General features: G+C 40.5%; 1 protein-coding gene and 1 non-coding gene across 2 annotated transcripts; both read left to right on the forward strand.

The window, feature by feature from the left end:
• The first annotated feature begins 7,806 nt into the window (after window positions 1–7,806).
• Trnai-gau (transfer RNA isoleucine (anticodon GAU)) lies at window positions 7,807–7,879 on the forward strand. Its single transcript has one exon. It is a non-coding gene; the product is annotated as a tRNA-Ile (tRNA).
• A 1,648-nt stretch (window positions 7,880–9,527) lies between these two features.
• On the forward strand, window positions 9,528–21,321 carry LOC135171463 (organic cation transporter protein-like). Its single transcript, XM_064138013.1, has 8 exons — window positions 9,528–9,814; window positions 12,189–12,456; window positions 13,250–13,460; window positions 15,895–16,153; window positions 17,267–17,893; window positions 18,634–18,809; window positions 19,042–19,214; window positions 20,032–21,321. Exons 2-8 carry the CDS (start codon window positions 12,206–12,208, stop codon window positions 20,129–20,131), a joined length of 1,797 nt encoding a protein of 598 aa, XP_063994083.1. The 5' UTR covers window positions 9,528–9,814; window positions 12,189–12,205; the 3' UTR covers window positions 20,132–21,321.
• The last annotated feature ends 2,186 nt before the right edge of the window (window positions 21,322–23,507 follow it).

Consider the following 23,507-nt stretch of genomic DNA (forward strand, 5'->3'; position numbering starts at 1 on the left):
TGGGGGCTCGGTGATTAGGTATTAGAATGCTGAATGGTGGGGCTGTGGCAGGCGGTAGAGGTCGTTCCTCGAAATTTATAATAGATGACACTGAGGTGAGTTTTGGTGGTGGTGAGGTAGAGCAGTAGATGGCAATGGCCTCCCTAACAGATCACTCGATAGTGACTCGATAGCAAGGGGATTAATTAAAGTGTTAATTCCGTCGATGTCTAGCCGAATGTGTCTAGATCCCTTTCGTTGATTCAAAGTTAATCATTGAGTTTGATTCTGTTGAGCGTTCACATTGTATATCGATGGTATTGTTATTGATGCCTATCGAGTTATATCTCACGACCAATTCTCTTGATACTCGGAGAAGTTGGCGGTTCTAGTTTAATCCCACCTTCTCGATTATTTTTATTTTATCACTGTGAATGGCACGTCCAGGAAATTTGACAATTCACCATTGTATACCGATGGTAACCGGCCGACCGGATCAATCCACCATCGCCATCTACTGGTTTAATTTGACAAGTACTCTCCGATGAAACCCATGAAAACAAAGTAGTAAAAGGCTTATGGAAATAGGTCATCTAAGTCTAAGATCATCTAGGGCTAATGTCATCTAGGTAATCTAAGTCTAAGATCATCTAGGTCTGAGGTCATCTAGGGCTAAGATCATCTAGGTCTGAGATCATCTAGGTCATCTACGGCTAAGATCATCTAGATCTACGGTGATCTAGGTCATCTAAGTCTAAGATCATCTAGAGCTGAGGTCATCTACGTCATCTAAGTCCAAGATCATCTAGGTCTGACGTCATCTGGGTCTCAGATCATCTAGATCCAAGGCCCTTCTACGTCATCTAGGTCTAACGTTTTTTCCTCTTTATAGACGTTTTCGGGAAATCTTCAAAAGATTCTGGCCAAGTTGTTCGACTCCACATCTGACATTTTTACTCAGTAAAACCCTAACTCCTCCACTCTCCCCGTCGCGGGCTCTATATAAATAGCCACCGGGTAAAACCCTCTCCACATGACACATTTTTTTTTTTCATCATTCACTGTACCCAATCATCACCGTCGACGCTGCTGGCTATCTGGGTATCGTTTACGGTCAATTGTACGTTAACACCCGGCGCTAGACATTGAATCAAAAATTATTAATTTATGACCATCTGTTCCATTATCGTTCATTATCTCTCAATTTCGATGATTCCTGACTCACATGATATTGACAGAAATCGAGGCTTCACGTCTGGTTCATGAAATGAATATTTTCGTTTCAATAATTCTCCAATCGACGACGATAGTCATTAATTAATTAACAATTAATGTAATATTATCGTGTCAGTGATGGAATCGAGTGTAATCAATTTTTCAGCTGCATCGCAAACCAAAAAATAGAAAATGAAAAAAAAAAAAAAATTATCCGACGGTGAACTAAAATGTTAACAACAAAGTATTCAACGCAGAGCTGGTATAGATAAACATATATCTATATATATATACACAAAATAATATATATACATATATATATTTATATATATATAGAATTATGAAAAATTAAATTTTATCGTCCAATTGTTGCGATTTATATTTTATAATTTAACGACATTGATGACTTACCGATTATATATTTTATGAGTACTTACCTATGTAATAGGTATCGGCACTGCATAGTTTATACGTGAAATGTTGATGAAAATTATTATATTCAATGATAACAACATTCGTGAGAATGATTAAAATTTATTGTGGATATGCGGTTTTAATGAATTGCTAACACGATGTATAGACAAAGAGTGATTAAAAAAAAACAAAATAGATAGATTACACAAAGAACTAAAAATATGATATTTTTTTTCCGTCATGAGACAGTGGGAGTGGGTATTGCTTGAATTTTTTTACAGCGCCATTGATTTATGTTTTTTTCGTACATCTGGAGGGCGGAACTGCATGAGAAAATATTGAAATGTTGATATGAAGTGTTATGTGTATTGGATGGTGGTGGGAGAAACCTGGGGTGATATGTTTTCCAGTGAAAAAATTAGGGGGGGATGAAGAAGGGATATTTGAATATTTTTTATTGGGGGGAGAGGAATTTTGGGGATGAATTGGGGGTGTAGAGGGTCGGATGTGGGAGGAGAGTCGAGGAGAATTGGAATTAGAGAGAGAAAAAGGTGGGTGAAGGCGACCAGGGGTCGGCCAGTATTGCGCCAGGGGTCCTTACTGACTGGATACGGGAGAAATTGACACTCAAGACATCAAATAATTGGAATTAGAGAGAGAAAAAGGTGGGTTAAGGCGGCCAGGGGTCTGCCAGTATTGCGCCAGGGGTCCTTATTGACTGGATACGGGAGAAATGGACACTCAAGACATCAAATAATTGGAATTAGAGAGAGAAAAAAGTGGGTTAAAGCGGCCAGAGGTCGACCGCGGGTCTGCCAGTATTGCGCCAGGGGTCCTTACCGACTGGATACGGGAGAAATTCACACTCAAGACATCAAATAATTGGAATTAGAGGGAAAAAAGAGTGGGTTAAGCCAGCCAGAGGTCGAACCCGAGTCTGCCAGTATGGCGCCAGTAGTGGGATCAGCTGACCCCCAGCATGTGAAAGGTGGATAAGGATATTTGGGATTAAAAGAAATAGAGGAGAAGACGAAGAGAACATGTATAACATGACTCTAATTCTCATTCATATCTCCAACCGGGTCAGGCTCCCCCGGAGATCACCGGGTCCCCACCCCAGGACTCCCATCTCCAACAACGAGAGTTGGTTGGTCTCATTCATTCATTCACTCATCGTCGTCGTCGCTTCTGATCTCCACGTCCGCATCTATGCACTTCAGCCACATGCACTCCCTGCAGAAGTCCGTCTACTCTCCTTCCATAATATCAAACACTTAAGCCATTACCCACTGTCACGAGTGCTTGGAAAAATCCAAACTGTCGGCTAGTTCAGATCGCCGAAGGACACTTAGCAACCATGACCGGCTCGAGCCACGAGTCACTGACCCAGACATGGCTTCCGCGGGACCCTCGGGGCGGTGGTCCTCGGGGTCAGCTGACCCCCAGCATGTGAAAGGTGGATAAGGGTATTTGGGATTAAAAGAACTAGAGGAGAAGACGAAGAGACCATGTATAACATGACTCTAATTCTCATTCATATCTCCAACCGGGTCAGCGTCCCCCGGAGATCACCGGGTCCCCACCCCAGGACTCCCATCTCCAACAACGAAAGTTGGTTGGTCTCATTCATTCATTCACTCATCGTCGTCGTCGTTTCTGATTTCCACAAAAGACTTTGGGGAAAATAAAAAATTTTTTCACTGGAAAAATCATTTCGCCTCCCTTCTCGCACTTACTATCACATCACGTAAGATTTCTTTATAAAAAAAATTGCATTCGAATTTTAATAAATCACGTCTGGGCTGTGAGACGCGAGCTACGCACCGATAAACTCGCTCGAAACCTCAATCATGTGTCAAAATAAAAAATCTACTTTCGTCTTACAAATAAAATATAAAAATATAAAAAAATTATATAAAAAATTAAATAATTAAACAACAACATGAGCCATCAGTCAGTCAACACCTCGCGAATTTCACCCATCACATTCACTCCTCAACTAGAACCTACGAAAACATGAAATGAGTGGCGAGATAATTAAAAAAAAAAATCTAGAATTAAGTTCGATAAAAACAACAACAAATATAGTTGACTAAACGATGAATATATTTGTAGATAACCAGACTTTTGGTGATTTCGTGATAGATTTAAAATAGAGAGTCAATACTGTGAGATGCGTATGACCCGTAGCCTCTAGCTGACACGATCAATTAAATAAATAAATAAATCCTTGTAATTAAATTATGAAAAAAAAAATTCTATGAAAGATGATACTGCTACTGAAGCTATTGACAAATACATGATGTATCTACGACCACTATGACGCCTTACGAATTGTCATTTTAATTTTGATGTGATGACGTCAAAAGATATTTCCACATCGTAACCTATACAAAACTGTTTTTTATTAATTAATAATGATGATGATTATGTTGATGAAGTGTTGATGCCGTTGAAGGTAAGTGAATCTAAACTTTTGCATGAACTTAAGTCCTAGGGATATTAATGTCCTTCGAAATATTCCCTAGAAAAAAATCCCTATGAAATAGTCAACTGACGGCTTTAGATATTCCGAGTTTGATGAATCAGAAAAAAAAATATAGTTCCATAACATTGAAGGCCCCAAGGTCTAATTTCCAAAGTCCTGATGTACCTGAAGTCCCTAGACGAGGACCTGAAATCAGGTACCCTTGTCCGGACCTGATGTAATACGTATTTTTTCTAGTCGCAATAAACCTGATAAGCCCCGAAGTCGATAGATCCTGATGTACCTGAAGTCCCGAGAGGGGTACCTGAAATCAGGTACCCTCATCCGAACCTGATATTAAACGTAATTATTTTTCTAGTCGGGATAAACCTGATAAGGCCCCGGCGTTACAGGTCCTGATGTACCTAAAGTCTCTGAACGAGTACCTGAAATCAGGTACCCCCATCCGGACCTGATTTAAAATATATTTATTTCTCCACTCGGGATGAACCTGATAAGGCCCCAACTCGATAGATTCTGATATACCTGAAGTCCCTGAATGAGTACCTGAAATCAGGTACCCCCAGCCGGACCTGATTTGAAACTTATTTTCTTCTCTATTCAAAATAAACCTGATAAAGCACCAACTCGATCGATCCTGATGTACCTGAAGTCCCTAGACGAGTACCTGAAATCAGGTACCCGGACCTGATTAAAAACGTATTCATTTTTTCTCCGGTCGAGATGAACTCGATAAGGCCCTGACTCGATAGATCCTGATGTACCTCAATTCCCCGGACGAGTACCTGAAATCAGGTACCCCCATCCGGACCTGATTTGAAACTTATTTTCTTCTCTATTCAAAATAAACCTGATAAAGCACCAACTCGATCGATCCTGATGTACCTCAACTACTCGGACGAGTACCTGAAATCAGGTACCCCCAGCCGGACCTGATTTGAAACTTATTTTCTTCTCTATTCAAAATAAACCTGATAAAGCACCAACTCGATCGATCCTGATGTACCTCAACTACTCGGACGAGTACCTGAAATCAGGTACCCCCAGCCGGACCTGATTTGAAACTTATTTTTTTCTCTATTCAAAATAAACCTGATAAAGCACCAACTCGATCGATCCTGATGTACCTCAACTACTCGGACGAGTACCTGAAATCAGGTACCCCCAGCCGAACCTGATTTGAAACTTATTTTTTTCTCTATTCAAAATAAACCTGATAAAGCACCAACTCGATCGATCCTGATGTACCTCAACTCCCCGGTCGAGTACCTGAAATCAGGTACCCCCATCCGGACCTGATAAATTATTCTAGTCCCCAATCGATGTAAAAAACCATCAAAACAAAATTATCATAAAAATCTAAAATTTTGAAATGTCCAACGTCATAAATTCAATCAAAATTACTGTTTCATTGAAGGGAATTTAAACTCGATATCATTAAAATTAATTTTATGTCATCACCCAACACACGACTGATATTATAATGAGGTGTAATGTAGGTTTTACCTCCGTATCGTTCATCCCACCTGACGATTACCTTGACATCTCCATATTTTCCCGAGTTTTCCATATCATTTTGAAAAACTCTTGTTTATCAATTTGTTAATTATATTTAAATCCAGGATATCCTTGACGGTACCATAAAAACAATAAAAATTAACAACAAAATCCTCACGAAAATCCACATTCAAATGTTCACTTAAAAATAATATTATTTAACACAAGAAAATTTTAATCCAAATCTCAGGCGAATGTAATTTATTTCAAACGGATGAACGATTTTTATTGTTAATTATTAACTAGATCTCAACGTCAATTACTCAACGGATGACGGAAAATTTTTCATGTTTTTATAACCAACGGTTTTCCGCTATTTCAATAACAATTAAATGTTATTCATTATGGGAAACGATTGCGGAGCGGAATGAGAACAGGAATATTGTCCGTCTGGTAATGATTGAGCCAATTAATTAACGTATCGGATATCAAACTCGTATTTTTTTTTTCCTTTCGTGTGGTCTTTCGACGGCGATCGGTAAACCCGGAAAGGTGACTAACTGTGAGCTTGTGGCAAGGCCGAGTCAGTGTACACAAACCGCAGTGTGATACGTGCCTGGAATATATTGTTGGATCAAGCTCCGGAGTTATTCGTATTAAAAAATTCCGTGATTTCCTCCATTCATTTGTTTCATTTTGTAACAGGTGTAATGACGCACAAATCGAGAATAACAATGAGGTCATGCATGATCAACGAAGCTGAAAGGAGCCTTGGACTCGGTGTAATTTTATTCATCAATTTTTTTAATGATGAGACGAAATTATATCAATTTTCCCGAATTTTCTGGAGTTTTGTGAAATTTTCCGAGATTTTTCCCGATTTTTTTTCGAATTTTTTCGATTTTTATGAAATTTTCCCGATTTTTCCTGAATTTTTTTGATTTTCCTGAATAATCCCCAATTTTCCTGGATTTTTCCTGAAAGTTTTCCGAATTTTCCCGATTTTTCCTGAATTTTCCCAATTTTCCAGAATTTTTCCTGAATTTTTCTGAACTTTCTTGAATTCTCCCGAATTTTCCTGGGGTTTCCCGATTTTTCCTGCATTTTCCTAAATTTTTCCTGAATTTTCCCGATTTTTTCTGCATTTTCCCCCATTTTTCTTGAATTTTCCTGACTTTTCCCGATTTTTCCCGGGTTTTCCTGACTTTCCCCCATTTTTCCTGAATTTTCCTGACTTTTCCCGATTTTTCCTGAATTTTCCCGAGTTTTCCTGAATTTTTTTCAATTTTCTTGAATCTTCCCGATTTTTCCTGAAATTTCCCGAGTTTTCCTGAATTTCCCTCATTTTTCTTGAATTTTCCCGGGTTTTCCAGACTTTCCCCGAGTTTTCCTGAATTTTCCCGATTTTTCCTGCATTTTCCCACACTTTTCCTGAATTTTTCCTTAATTTTCCCGACTTTTCCCACATTTCCACCCCTCCCCAATCCCCCCAACCCCCCTCCAACTTCCCACCACCACCACCCAACCAAAACCCTTGTCAAATCATCGTCGATCTCCTCACCTTAACGACCCATAACCAAACCCAACGAAATCACGTTAAAATTCCTGGAGACGAGGCCGCACGACACACCGCTCTTCTCTGTTTTCATGGCCAGTAAAAATGATCACCGCTACAATTCACTGGGCGGAGAATCCAGAAAGAATGTCAGAATAGTTCTACAACTTTTTGTATCCACCAGCGTCCTTGGATCATCCAGCCATGGTCAAGAACCTGTTCATGCGGTTAGAAAGTATGCGATTTATTCCACTCTATTTCCCCACAGCTTCATTACCGTCCACTCTATATGATATATTCCGGGTGTCACACTGCACACGTCACGGCCGATTCCCCCATCGACATACGGCTGAAACCACTAAATTCAGGCCCAAAAGTGTAGCCAAAGGTGATGGTGTGGATAATCGGAAGGTTCCGGGTTCAAACCCCGGTCTGGACTATCAATTTTTTCAGTAATTTTTCTTGCAAAAATCATATGGAGAATTATCCTGTTCCCCTTCCTACCTCATCCAAAATCCAATCCAAAGATTTCCTTTGACGTCACAAGAAATGTGGAACGCTATATAAACTTCCCGTCTTGATGATAAAAATGTTTGCCGTATGAAGGACGTCGGTGCTCCATATAGGCAAGAAAAAGTGAATGGAAGAAATGGGTAGGAGCCGGATAGCTCAGTTGGAAGAGCACCCGATGGATAATCGGAAGGTCCCGGGTTCAAATCCCGGTCTGGACGTTCCATTTTTTCAGTAATTTTTCTTGCAAAAATCATATGGAGAATTATCCTGTTCCCCTTCCTACCTCATCCAAAATTCTATCCAAAGATTTCCTTTGACGTCACATGAAATGTGGAACGCTATATAAACTTTCCGTCTTGATGAGCAAACGGTGAGTCCTGATGGAGCGTAAAATTAATGGGACCCAAAATGTTTCTGGGACGAACCAGCTGTCGCGTGAGGGACTGATTCATTTGGAATCAGGTACGTCGGGGTCGGGGGGACCTGATCAGGTCCGGGGGTTGAGGGACCTGAGGGAGACGTCGGGGAGAGGATGCGGTGGGATTTGGATATCGGGTCTTCGTGGGGGGTGGGATGTGGCGTGTTGTGGCTGATAATTGTCAGGTGTACCTGATCAGGTCTTGATAGGGGAGACCTGATCGGGTATTGTGAGTGATAATTGTCAGTCGTACACGATCAGGTTTTGTCAAGAGAGACCTGATCAGGTTTTGTCAAGAGAGACCTGATCGGGTATGACTGACTGGTAAGGATGGGACGTACCTGAATATGGGGAACAAAAGGTGTACCTGATCAGGTTCAACACGAGGTGGGGAAGGACCTGCCTGAGGGGAAGTGGACAGTCACACCTGATCAGGTCATATTCAGGTACAGGTGGGGGGAACCTGAATTCACCACTTACTCAACGTAAAATCAGGAACAAAAAGTAGAGGTCGGATGGGGTACGATGGTGATGTTGGCATTAAATCGTTTGTGTCATAAAAAGTCGTCAGAGATTATGGAGGGCCCTCAAGGCTGCCATATTTATCAATAGATTGTACTATGTAAATGTAATTATTTTATCTTTCGTATCTTCTAATGTCATTAAGTATTAGCTTTGGTGAGGCAGTAGAAATATTCCCACTGATTAAAGATAATGAAATGGGGAATTTTAGAATTTTAGTCGACACGTGGAAATTGGAAACAAGCCATAAATCGCGAGTCTTTCAATGGAGCTCTGGGTATCCAAAACAAAAGGTCTTTGTCATGTTTTTTATTATTGAGGTTCAAGTGGAAGTCGATGTCGGGATTAAATGGTTAGTGTGATAAACGTCTTCCAGAGACAGTTGACATTTCTCCGAGAGAAACTCAAGTATTTTCTATCACCTTCTGAAAGCCACGTGTGAGGCCCCTTTGTTGGTGTAACGTAGCGTGGAGAGTGGGGGTTGGGTCAGTTTGAGCTATCACGGGGGTGCAAGACCAACCCCATCACCAAGTTCAGGGCCACCATTGCTCACCTACTCCCTCATGTCGCATTAACCCCACCATCTTCGACACTTTGACGAATTTTTAGGTTACGACAAGAGTCAGGCCCATTCTCAACGTCACCACGACTGGTTCGGCGGCACTTTAAAACGTCTTCTGGAATATCAACTCGTTATTGCAATTGATAAACTGTCAATAGTCCCCTTTTTCCATATAAAGTGGTATCTTATATGCGGGTCCTCGTCTCTGGATTTCCCACCAACCCGGCAATTTCAAATTCCGTTGATACTGTAAAAGTTAATCGGGGAATTACCGCACAGCATCAGCGACTCGTGTGAGTCCCGCTCCATCACGAGAGGGGGAGTTGAGCACGTGGGGCAGTCGAAGGCTATAAATGTCTGATACCAAGCGCAGACCACTGGATACAGTCGTGAAGGACTAACCAAATGTGTGACGACGATGAAGTGGACGTCTCCGTGTAAAAATCATTCAGTACAAACTTCACATATAATCGGGTACAAAACACGTGCGGTAATCGGTTAACGAGTGATGAAAATTGTGATCTGTTAATTCGACTTTGATTTCGATTTCGAGTGTCGATTAATAATCGATAAATCAGTGGAATATTTCGAGAATTTTGTGGTTCGTCGAGTGATTTTGAGAAATTTATTGGACTATTGTGCTCGACAAAAGTGAGTATTTTCGATTTTAATTGTGAATTTGTAATTACGATATATCGAATTGCGATATATCGAATCGAAATATATCGAATTGCGATATATCGAATTGTAATGTATCGAATTACGATATTATCGGTGGGTAATGTGTCGAATTGTGAGATATCGATTTATGATGTATCGAATTGCGATATATCGAACGATCGATAAATCGATTTATTTATCAATTTTTTTTTTTTTTCGTTTCTGAGAATAAAAAAATTGGATTTGAATTAGTTAATAACGGAAAACCTGCAAAATCGAGTGAATATTAATTTTAGATTAGATTCAATTTAAGGGCTTTATAATTTAATTAATTTAATGACTAATTAATTTTCATTTTCTTCGAATTTTTTTGAAGTAAAAATTTTTTTTTTATTATTAATATTCAGAACATCATAATTAAACAATTGATCACGTTGACAACGTCAATTTATTCCTCAAATTAATTATTTTTATATAATTTTTTAATCGATTTTAATATTTTATCGCACGTAAAAATTTCATTTTCAAAAAATTAATTTAAAAAAGTTAATGAAAAATAATTATTTATAAAAACAATTCATTTCCCAAATTGTTCAACAACTGCCATTAATGTTAATCCGATTAATTAATTATCGCTTAATAATTAATATTAATTAATGGGATTTACAGCAGTAGAAAATCTAATTAATTAATGAGTTTTAAATTAAAATTTAGATTAAAAAAAAATCTAAATAAATTCTGTACCTCATTTGGCAGGAAATACTCGTTAACTTCATTGTTAAACAATTTAATGACAGTCTCAACGTTCATAATAATTAATTTTAAAAATAAAATGATTAATTTAGATGTTGGTAACGTGACATTATTTGTCAACGTATTTCATCATATGAAGAATAACTCCGAAACAAATATCTGGCGTTAGATTGAGGTCATTAAGAACATGACATCTAAGTGCCTCCGAGCGATTGAAATTTTACAAAACACTAATTTAGTTGAGTGATTTTAATAGGAAGTGAGAATTACACTTTATCTTTCAAATCGGTCATGTGAATATCTTGAGAATTTTTAAACGATCGTTTAACGAGTGAGAAAATTTATGTCAGAATTATTTTACAATTTTTTTTATTAATTTTAACGTCGAAATAATATTTTTGGGGGGGGGGAGGGGGTGAAGGTGTCAATTATGTTAATGAACAAAATTAAGATACATTTTTTTTTAATTAATGAAGTAATTGTGGAGTCGGATCGGACGTTAAACGAAAAATTTTGGAATGATTTTGGGTGCGATTGTTTGTTGATATGAAATTTATTGTTAATTATAATTAATGTGGATTTTAAATTAATTATCAAGCTGGGGTGGGCTGAAGCAGAATTTTTTTATTTTTGTTTATTCTAATTTTTTTTTAATTATTTGATACGTAAAAAGGTTACGCGGTATTTCACGGTAATTTGAGAATGAATTTCTGTCGTGTCCGGTGGCTCGATTGGTAGCAGCATCAGCCGGGAAACTGGGAGACTCGGGTTCAATTCCCGGCCGGGGTAAAGTGGAAATTTTTTCTTTCTAATTCGACTTGTCTTCGGATTAGGAACCAAACCCGGAGGGTTTGGATGGGTCCAATTGGGTCTGTGGGACGTTAATAGGGGCATGATAGTCTGGGACCATATGGACCCAAGGACATGATAGTCTGGGACCATATGTGCCTAGGGACATGACAGTTTGGGATCATATGGACCCCAGAACATGATAGTCTGGGACCATATGGACCCAAGGACATGGTAGGTTGGGACCATATGGACCCAAGGATGTGACAGTTTGGGACCATATGGACCTAGGGACATGACAGTTTGGGACCATATGGACCTAGGGACATGACAGTTTGGGATCATATGGGCCTAGGGACATGACAGTTTGGGACCACATGTATCCAAGGGTATGACAATTTGGGACCATATGGACCCAGGGACATGGTAGGTTGGGACCATATGGACCCAGGGACATGACAGTTTGGGACCATATGTACCCAACGATATGACAGTTTGGGACCATATGGACCCAGGGGTATGACAGTTTGGGACCATATGGACCCAGGAGCATGACAGTCTGGGACCATATTTACCACATCGCACCGAATCTGGGAAAACTCATAAGATTATCGGTCCTAATGGACAAATAATAGAGCACAGCTCAAGAGGTTTCGTTAATATTTTTCCTGATTCGGTCACATCAATGAGTGAGTCATGAAATGAATGACTTCTTATGCAGGTGTCGCCGTCTGCGCGAAAACCGATTTAAGGGAAACAGGTGCTGTGATCCAGCGGCTCGTACGCCATTGGAAACAGTAAGATATATTTATTTTCTTTTCAGAATAGAAATACTGAGCCATGACAGTGGCTGGGGAGTCGACGAATGCGGAGGAGGGCGACGGAAAATTGAAGATTGAAACGTTTGACGATATTTTACCTCACGTTGGCGAAGCTGGACTTTATCAATTGTTACTGTTCCTGATTCTGTTGCCCTTCACCTTCGTGTACGCATTCCTCTATTTCACACAGTTCTTCCTGACGCTGATCCCGAACGAGCACTGGTGCACGGTCCCGGAGCTCAGCGGATGGAACCTTACAGACAGTCAAAAGTAAGTAAAGTTTCCTTGGGGTCAGCGGATCCTCAGCATGTGAAAGGTGGAGAAGGGTATTTGGGATTAAAAGAAATAGAGGAGAAGACGAAGAGAACATGTATAACATGACTCTAATTCTCATTCATATCTCCAACCGGGTCAGGTTCCCCCGGAGATCACCGGGTCCCCACCCCAGGACTCCCATCTCCAACAACAAGAGTTGGTTGGTCTCATTCATTCATTCACTCATCGTCGTCGTCGCTTCTGATTTCCACGTCCGCTCCTATGCACTTCAGCCACATGCACTCCCTGCAGAAGTCCGTCTACTCTCCTTCCATAATATCAAACACTTAGGCCATTACCCACTGTCACGTGGGCTTGGAAAAATCCAAACTGTCGGCTAGTTCAGATCGCCGAAGGACACTTAGCAACCACGACCGGCTCGAGCCACGAGTCACTGACCCAGACATGGCTTCCGCGGGACCCTCGGGGCGGTGGTCCTCGGGGTCAGCTGACCCCCCAGCATGTGAAAGGTGGATAAGGGTATTTGGGATTAAAAGAACTAGAGGAGAAGACGAAGAGAACATGTATAACATGACTCTAATTCTCATTCATATCTCCAACCGGGTCAGCGTCCCCCGGAGATTACCGGGTCCCCACCCCAGGACTCCCATCTCCAACAACGACAGTTGGTTGGTCTCATTCATTCATTCACTCATCGTCGTCGTCGTTTCTGATTTCCGCGTCCGCATCTACGCATTTCTTCACCCCACACCAAACAGCTTACTCACCTCATTATTTGTGATTCCAGGATTGCCTTATCAATCCCATTAGCGAACCCACTGGAAAATGAAGACCAAAGTGTTGCCACATTCTCAAAATGTGAAATGTATGACGTCAACTTCACCGAAGTCATGTTGTCAGGCATCAAAGTAGCCAACACTTCCTGGCCTGTCAAGCCCTGTTCAAACGGATGGACCTTCAATTTCACTGCTATACCATATGCGTCAATAGCAGCTGAGGTAAATAATCACATGTCAATAACTTTTCATTCTCACAATTGTTAACTATCATGAGGACCTGATTTTTTTCAAAATCAGGCACCCCTACCTGAACCTGATCAGGTCTAGACATGATTGTGCATTACACTTTAGATAAGATTCTGATGTGTCAAGTCCTAGACAAAAGAACGAGGACCTGATTTTTTTTTCAAAATCAGGTACCCCTACCTGAACCTGATCAGGCCCCGGTTTGACAGTGCGTTACACTTTACATCAAGTCCTCATGTTTCAAGTCTGCGGTAGGAGGTCGAGGACCTGATTTTAAAAAATCAGGTACCCCTACCTGAACCTGAAGATGCCCCAGTTTGACAGTTTATTACACTTTCGATGAGGTCCCAATGTGACATATCCCAGGTAGAAGAATGAGGACCTGATTTTTAAAAATCAGGCACACGTACCTGAACCTGATTTTTCAGGTATTCATTTTTTTCAGTCGGTAATCAGATATCATTTGGACCCCATATATGTCATGGACGACGTCAATTTTCTCATCAGTCGCACCTACATTCAGTACCTGAATCAGGTCCACGATTTCCATCGCCTGACGTCAATCATAACAAGACAATTATTCAAAATTTCAGAGACCAACGCACATCTGAAAATCAATATATTGACACGAGGGAATCTCCATCGATTTAGTTCACTGATATCGATTGATATCGATTGATATCGATTGATAAAAAATGAAAAAATCGATTGCAACTGGAACAATTACCGTACCTCAATATTTGTATTATTTGATAATTCTGGAATGAGGTCCGATGATAATGACTGATGTGATAATTAATATCGCAGATAAACAAATAGTTATAAAAAATATCCAGTGATGTACGATATCTTATCCGGTCACTTTCATAATGACGTAACAGTACAAAATGTCATCTACTAATTCTAATTCATCAGACACCATCAGAGATTGTTATTAATCGACATCCTTGCCGTTGTTCATCAATAAATTTAATCACCTCAATTATCCATCCGGTCAATCCGTTGAATCTACGGCCGTTGAAAAACGCACTATAATCGCGTAGTCAGTCGACAAACCGGAGACGTGTCCAAATACCACATGACAATAACAAATAAATTGTTAAACAATTCACTCACCGAAGTTGTTCTAAACAATATCGTGAGACATCTTCAACTCCCGCGGCTCTTTCTCCGTCTGGAACGTGGGATAATGGGCCGGTAACACCAGAGATCGATTATTTAAAAATCAGGACCTGAACCTGATCAGGTTCAGGTTCAAACAGGAGAAAAAAAAGTCGAAAAGAATTATAATCAGAGAGAAAACAATTTCCGCTTTAATCCAGCCGAGAATGAAACCTAGATCTCGCAGTGTCGGTCCTGAACCTGATCAGGTTCACCTGAACCTGTACCTGATCAGGTTCAAACAGGAGAAAAAATCGGAGAGAATTATAATCAGAGAGAAACAATTTCAGCTGTAATCCAGCCGGGAATGGAAGTCGGATCTCCCAGTATCGGTCCTGTACCTGATCAGGTTCACCTGAACCTGTACCTGATCAGGTTCGGGCCTGATTGTGGGTTACACTTTAGATAAAGTCTCCGATGTGTCAAGTCCCAGGTAGGAGAACGCGGACCTGATTTTTTCAAAATCAGGTACCCGTACCTGAACCTGATCGTGACACGTATTTATTTTTCCTGATGTCCCGATGTGTCAAGTCCCAGATAATGCGACGATAACCTGAGTTTTTTCAAATCAGGCACCCGTACCTGAACCTGATCGTGATCCCACAATTACATTTCCAGTCGGTATGAACCTGATCAGGCCCGAGCCTGACCCTGCACAACACTTTAGATAAGTCCCCGATGTGTCAAGTCCCAGGTAATCTAACGAGGACCTGATTTTTAAAAATCAGGTACCCGTACCTGAACCTGATCGTGACACGTATTTATTTTTCCTGCTGTCCCGATGTGTCATGTCCCAGATAATCCAACGATAACCTAATTTTTCAAAAATCAGGCACCCGTACCTGAACCTGATCGTGACCCCAAATTTACATTTCCCGTCGGTATGAACCTGATAAGGTCCGGTCCTGATTGTACCTTACACTTTAAATAAAATCCTGATGTGTCAAGTCCTCGGTACGACGACGACCTGATTTTTCAAAATCAGGCACCCCCACCCGTACCCGATCATAACACGTATTCATTTTTCTAATCCCGTACGTGACACGATCATTCAAATCCTTTATCCGTTCATCGCAAGTTTGACCGGTTCTCCACGATTCCAGTTATGTTAATATTCACTATAAATTATCGTTCCGAAGATTCAGCAAAAAACACATCATCAAAGTGGCTTTTAGTGGGAACTAATTTCAATTCAATTTATTATTCAACGGTAAAACTTGTCAATATAATTTTTTTTTTTTTACAGCTCGAGTGGGTTTGCGATAAAACTTATCTATCATCAACAGCTCAATCCGCCTTCTTTATCGGTAGCATCATCGGTGGATTCATCTTCGGGTACATTGCTGATCATTATGGAAGAATTCCGGCTCTCGTATCGTGTAATGCCGTTGGATTTATTGCATCAGTTGTCACCGCATTCTGCAACAGTTTTTGGAGTTTTTGTCTAGCACGATTAATCGTGGGAACATCATTCGATAATTGTTTCAATATTTTATTTATCATTAGTGAGTTGATACATTTATTTTCAAATTTTATAAAAAATAATTTCAAAATTTATTTTTTTGCGAAATTGGAATTTGCGGATTTTCAAATTCTCGAAAATCTCGAAGATCGATTTTACCAAATGCTGTCACATCAGGTCCAGATTAATGAGGAATAAATCAGGTCGGGAATCGGGTATACCTGATCAGGTACCTCGGACCTGATCAGGTCTCGAGGTGAAATATTTACGAAACGACCTGATTTGTCAATCATATGGTACGTCTTTCCGAGTGGGTCACACAGGACCTCAATCTGATCAGGTACCTCGGACCTGCCAGTGCGTTATCTGACTTTTGGAATCAGGTACCCTTATCCGTACCTGATGCCATACGTATTCATTTTCCTAGTCAGGATCAAAATGATGAGGCCCGGGCCTGATGTGACAAGCCCCAGATATAAAGACAACGACCTGATTTTTTAAATCAGGTACCCTCACCTGAAATACCACCTATTCATTTTCCTAATCAGGTCGACCTGATAAGGCCCAGACCTGACAAAATGACAACGACCTCATTTCTAAAATCAGGTACCCTAACCTGAACCTGAACGTCCACCTATTCATTTTTTCAAATCAGGTCGACTTGATAAGGCCCAGGCCTGACAGTCCATTACACTTCAAATAAGGCCCTGATCTGCCAAGTCCCATATAGAACGACAACGACCTGATTTTTAAAATCAGGTACCCTCACCTGAACCCGAAATACCACCTATTCATTTTCCTAATCAGGTCGACCTGATAAGGCCCACCCCTGACAAAATGCAGACGACCTGATTTTCAAAATCAGGTACCCTCACCTGAACCTGAACTTCCACCTATTCATTTTTTCAAATCAGGTCGACCTGATAAGGCCCAGGCCTGACAGTCCACAACACCTCAAATACCCCCCCCCCGATCTACCAAATCCCAGATACAACAACAACGACCTGATTTTCAAAATCAGGTACCCTCATCCGAACCTGATATCACACCCATTTCCATTTTCCAATCCTCCACACGACTCACCATTCACCACTTAAATCCGAAAAACAGGTCCATCCTCATAAATTAATCAAAATCCCATTTCTTATAATTTCAGCAATCGAATACGTCGGCCCAAAATATCGCACTCTAGTCGCTAACATGTCATTCGGTATTTACTTCGCGGTAGCAGCTAGCCTACTCCCCTGGCTAGCCTATTGGATCGCCGACTGGCGTGTCTTGAGTGTCGTCACAGCAGCGCCTCTGGTGGTCGCCTTCTTCGGTCCCTGGATCGCCCCGGAGAGCGCACGATGGTATATCATGGTGGGTAAGACCGATAAAGCTATTGAGATGCTGAAGAAATTTGCGAAAGTCAACGGAAAAACTGTGACACCAAAAATTTATGAGGAATTCGAGAGAAGCTGCAAGGAAATGATCGAGAAGGATGACAAAGTCAATAAGTATACGGTACTGGATCTGTTTTCGTTGCCGAGACTCGCCAGGATCACGATTATCCTAGTGATTTACTGGCTGCTGATTATTCTGGTGTTCGATGGACACGTCTGGAACATGAAGCTCCTTCATCCTGACGTCTTCACGTCGTTCTCACTGGCCGCACTGACGGAACTTCCCGCTGCCTTTTTGCTGGCGCTGTTCCTGGATAAGTGGGGACGACGGTGGATGGGGTTCGCGTCGATGTTCATGTGCGGAGTGTTCTCGTGGATTGCGCTGGCCACTCCTGAAGGTATGATTTTAATGGGGTATTTGTGCGGATGGGCGTGAGGTAAGTGAGGTGAGTGAGACGATGTCGTGGACCCCGGGTCGAACTGGGTACGTCCTGACACGCTCGAAAGCATTTGAAATACGATTGCACTTCGTGTGCGCCTCATTGAGGATCAAAACCTCGAGGTGGTTCAATCTCTACTAGCCGGACCTCAGCTGAGGTACAGGGGTACTTGAAGTAAGGATAATGCCAAGTGGGCGGTGTGTGTTGCTGGTAGGGCATGCTGGCCAAACCATTAAAAATGTCACACTTCCCAAAAGCTCAAACTCCGCAAATATCATTTGGGTGTGGATCATTATATGGAGCATTGGGACACGATAATATGACTAAAAATAAATATGGAAACTAAACCATGGTAATGGGTACATCGCTGAGTTCTAAATTCCATCAGATGTTCTTTTGATTGTAACGGCATCATTTGTGAATTTTTATGATGTACCATTGAGGGACAGTAATGCTTGAGGTTCTACATATCTGGGCATATGCCAGGGACTACCTCCACGAGGTATCCCGTGGGTGTTATGTCGGTACTTTGCAAAATGTGGTGGTATTGTAGCGAATGTCCTCCAGCTTTCTGGCGGATCTGGATTTTTCCAAGACCGAGGAGACCCTGTCGCGGTTGAGCACTATCCAACAACCATAACCTGTTGAGGTTGTTTTCATACCAGACGTCGAGTAACTTGTGATCGTCGTGGTTTCAGGTACTGTCACTGTCGCTATGGCAATTCTTGCTCGGCTGGGTGTCAATGTCGCGGCTAATATCGGCTTTCAATACGCCGCCGAGATGCTGCCGACTGTCGTCAGGGCACAGGGAGTATCACTCATACATATTATTGGGTACTTTGCGCATATAATTGGGCCTTACATCATTTATTTGGTAAGATGATCGCTATTAACGAACCTCAATTGTTAATATAGTTAATAATCAAATATAATTGCAACAATAAATGGAAAACTTCGCTTTTTTTAATTGAAAAATCAAAAAAAAAATGCGAATTTTTTTTTTTTTTTTTTTCGTTTGCTGCGTAGAACCGGAACCGGAAGGAGAAGAGTTTTCGGAAAAAAGTTTTTTTGGTTTTTGGTTCATGAACTCGATGGAATGTTCTCAGGCTGATGTTCAGAAAGAGTTGCCGTTGATTTCTCTGGGAGTCGTGGCGATGGTGGTGGCGTTCCTGACGCTGACGCTACCAGAAACACTAGACCAGGATCTGCCTGAGACGCTGCAAGAGGGCAACGACTTTGGGATCGACCAGAACTTCTGGTGGATACCCTGTCGATCGTCGTAAGTGTCGATTGTTGAATCGATTTTTCATTGGATACAGTACAATCTCGATAATCCGAGGTGACGTGGGGAGGGATAACCTCGATAACCAAAAACTCGTGTGACACGGGTTAAATGAAATATTCCAAGTTCTCAATGATTTTTTATCAATTCTGAATGTCGAAGTGAAGTTCAATGACAAAAGTATGGAAATGTTAAAGTGTATTGACACATCGTGATATTTGGTATACAAAGAATTGATAAATGAAATGTCGCCTGTCACTAATGCGACCTGAGGGAGTCTGAATGCACCACAAGTTTAATGAACCATAGGAATAAGTCTTTGTCAATTTTATCATATTCTCGGGACTTGATCGATTAACGACTTGACCCCCCACGTCGACGTATTTTATCGACAATTGTTCCAAATTAGATCGACATCATCGCCAATACCCTACGATCGTTTCTCCAACACCACAATCGTACGTGACATTTATCATAATTTATCCTACCTCCAATCTCCTTATTGTTTATCATTTATTTTCAACACTCACTAGGATTTTTTTTATTCTCGTGACACGACGATGTCCTTTCGTCGATTGTCGACGACGAACTCTTGTATTATCATCCCAAAACAAAGGAGAAACGCCCAACACATGTGGAAACGAGTATATTCGGTGGCTCCGGCCATTTTATCCGAGCCCTCCCGAGGTCATCCGAGTCACCCCGACCCCTCGGATAATCCAGACCCTCAGATAATCGAGATTGTACTGTATCTCGAAGTCACCCTGACGATTAATATCGCCGGAAAAGTTGAAAGTTCCATTTTTTTTTTCAGCTCCCAGAAAAATAGGAAAAAGGATCGGAAGAAAATGGGGTCCGTCAACGCTGGATTCAACCCTGGGAGTCTCACCAAAATCGACTCAACGAGGTTATGACGACGTTCCTGGGGAACGAGTTTGACGACTCATCGAAATAAATTGTACAATTGTTCTTCGAGGGGAAGATAACGAGCGTAATAATTATTGGAAATGTTGAGGAAGTGGAGAAACGATGAATTTAGCTCGATAGAAAATTAATTAATTGCAAACAATTTATATGATTAGAAATTGTACATAATTAATCAATATTAATGACCGATTTAATCAAATGAATGAATTGTTCAACAGTCAAAGTTCAGTTTGCCATAAATTTACAATCGAATTGTAAAGTGAATCGATTACGAATGAGAAATTGGAAAAAAGAGAAGCAAAAATGTTTTGGTAGAAAATTAGGAAATTAATTGGAAGCGATTGGGTCATTTTTTAGGAAAAACTTTTGTTGTTATTGTTTTTTTTTGAGATTTCAATGATTTTTTGAGAATACGGAGGACTGACCCACTTCCAGGTCCCGTGTACGTGTCGAGGAAGTTTGGGTCATTCGATAGTTATCGATAATTATCGCACGTCCTGGGGGTGATGTTCAGCAGGAATTTTAACAGCCGGTGGGTGAATATTTCAAGGACCTGGTGAACTCATTATTGACCTACGTTAACTCAAATATTTGTTGCATCATTGTTGCACCGTTAATTATTTAAACTGGTCATGTCCTTTGTTATTATCCACTGATAATTCCGAGTGATAAAGTGAAACGTTGAGATACAGCACACGATAATTATGGGATTTGTCAGTGATAATGAGGTTATGCGTAACAATTTGTTAACGTGATACTAATTAACAACTGATGTACAATAATTATACGACGTTGTACTCAAATTCTGGTACAACACGTGAGTCAGATTCTCATCATTAGGTCGACATTTTTAATGGACTTGTCCCATACCATTGGCCATCGATAATCCAAAGTATATTAATCGAATGTACCGTAAGAGTGTGTGAGAGTCAGTGGACATGTTGAAGAAACATCGAGTCGCCATCATTTTTAGGGTACGACACACCAATTATTCAGTGGCCCTCTCAAACAATCCACTTCGACACCCAAAAATTATGGCCCATCAACATCAGTTTACATTCAACGACAGAGAAACTAAAATTCGATTACTTGCATCATAAATATGTACAAAATTAGTTATTTTTTACAGTGTCTCCGTACATTCACTTCAAAAAATAAAACACATTCTTGAAATTTCTCCCCGTAGTATTTCCTCATAACTAAATCGTCTGCCCGCATCCACTCCACCTTCTTATCTCCAAACGGGTCAGGGTAATCGCCATTTTTATATACTTTACCTTGTAACAGGGCAGTCCTAACACACTATCACTTCCAAGTCCTCATTTTCTCTTCAACCGTGTGTTGATTCCACAAAAAAATATTTAATTTCACAACAAAAAAAAAAAAAAATGGCGTCCTAAACATCACTAAGTGATACCTTAGACTATACTATACCTTTCTCCACACAGACACTATCAATAGTTTGGCTGTGATGTTTATTTATCCTCGCATCCTCACGGGAGAACACTAGTGGACCTACTTAACTTTTATTGCCGTAAGACGGTCCTCATAAGTCTAGAGGTGTAATCAGCCTTCCGGCCATTTTTAGTGGACCTACATTTTTAAAGTGGGCTCCGAACCACTGATTCAATTTTACAATAAGTACCTCGCAACTACTAGTTACTCCGCCGTTTACTCGAAACCTCAGTGACATGTCCACAATTATCCGAATGTTACGACATGTGGCGAAGTGACCTGCACCAATCGGGAACCTCGTGTCACGCCCGAACGCATTTGAAATACGATTGCACTTCGTGTGCTCCTCAGTGGGTTCCAAAACCTCATGAGGGTTCAACCACTACTAGCTGGGCACCTCCTGGGATTGTGCTGTGGTACTTGAAATATGATAATGCCGAGTGTATCGTCGGTGTTGCTGGTACCTCATGCTGGCCAAACCATTCAAACTGACGCTTTACCCAGGTGTCTCAAACTCCACAAAGATTCCCCAGATTTTTATGATAGGGATGACGCCGGTCGAGTAGGTAATTAGTCTAAGAGGGTCTGGATTAGGAGTAGACATGTTTGGAGAATCTCCCATCGGAGTGACAGGGTGTAGTGGAGACACAGTCACCACAGAGGTGTAGGTACCAAAGGCCGAGAGAACGATGTAGACTTGGAATTTCTAACCTGCACTAATCGGCAACCTCCTGTCACGCTCGAACGCATTTGAAATACGATTGCACTTCGTGTGCTCCTCAGTGGGTTCCAAAACCTCATGAGGGTTCGACCACTACTAGCTGGGCACCTCCTGGGGTTGTGCTGTGGTACTTGAAATATGATAATGCCGAGTGTATCGTCGGTGTTTCTGGTACCTCATGCTGGCCAAACCATTCAAACTGACGCTTTACTCAGGTGTCTCAAACTCCACAAACATCTTGAAAGTGTTTTGTGGGGTTCATTACAGACCATTGGGACTTGAAAATACATCACTCAAGAGTTAATATGGAAACCACACCATCAAAAATGGCACCTCGCTGAGTCCTAAATTCCATCAGACGTTCTTTTGATTGTAACGACATCTCTCGTGAGTTCGGGAGGTGGACTTTTCCATACCCTCAGACCCTACCCTCTCCATTTTGTGTAAAAATTTTTATTATCAGTCAACGGCTGTAAATAATTCCAAAAAAATTAAATCTGTTAATTAATACATTTTAACTCAGTCACACTAATATGTCATCAATTTATCAGTTTTTAATGCTTTATATTATTAATTATTTCATCCAATTCAAGGTCACACATGCAGATTACCTTTTCTGACACCATAAATCATTTATTTTCATCTTTTTGGACATGAAAATCGCACGATAAATTGGATTATAAATTATTTTTCATTATTTAAGCCGCTCTAAAGCCTTCTAATATCTTAATTAATTAATTATTATCAAGTTAATGACGTATGTTCAACAATATCGTTGTATATAATGTGACAAAGGGTTATCACACCCTTCGATCGTCATGAAGAACTAAAAAACCCAAAAATTAGTCGACTCCCTCGACAACTTTATCATTAATTATTATTATTTATTAATTATTTCGATTATTTCACTTCTTCAATAAAAAATCATCATTATTAACCTCAAAAAAATCAGTTTCTTTCCCTAAACAATTTTTTTAAATAAAACAAACGTAAATTGATTCAACAAAAACAATAAACAAAATTAATAAAATAATTAAAAAATAATAAAAACAATAAAATAATTAAAAAACTTATTTATTCATCTCCAACATCATCACCACCTCTACATCTTCCTCTCGCACACCAAACAATTAAATTATAATCAAAACTCGTCTCTCGAACCCTCAAAACCCCACCCCATCCCCCCC

The sequence above is a fragment of the Diachasmimorpha longicaudata genome, chromosome 20 (genome assembly GCF_034640455.1).
Source record: "Diachasmimorpha longicaudata isolate KC_UGA_2023 chromosome 20, iyDiaLong2, whole genome shotgun sequence".
Classification (NCBI taxonomy): Eukaryota; Metazoa; Arthropoda; class Insecta; order Hymenoptera; family Braconidae; genus Diachasmimorpha; species Diachasmimorpha longicaudata.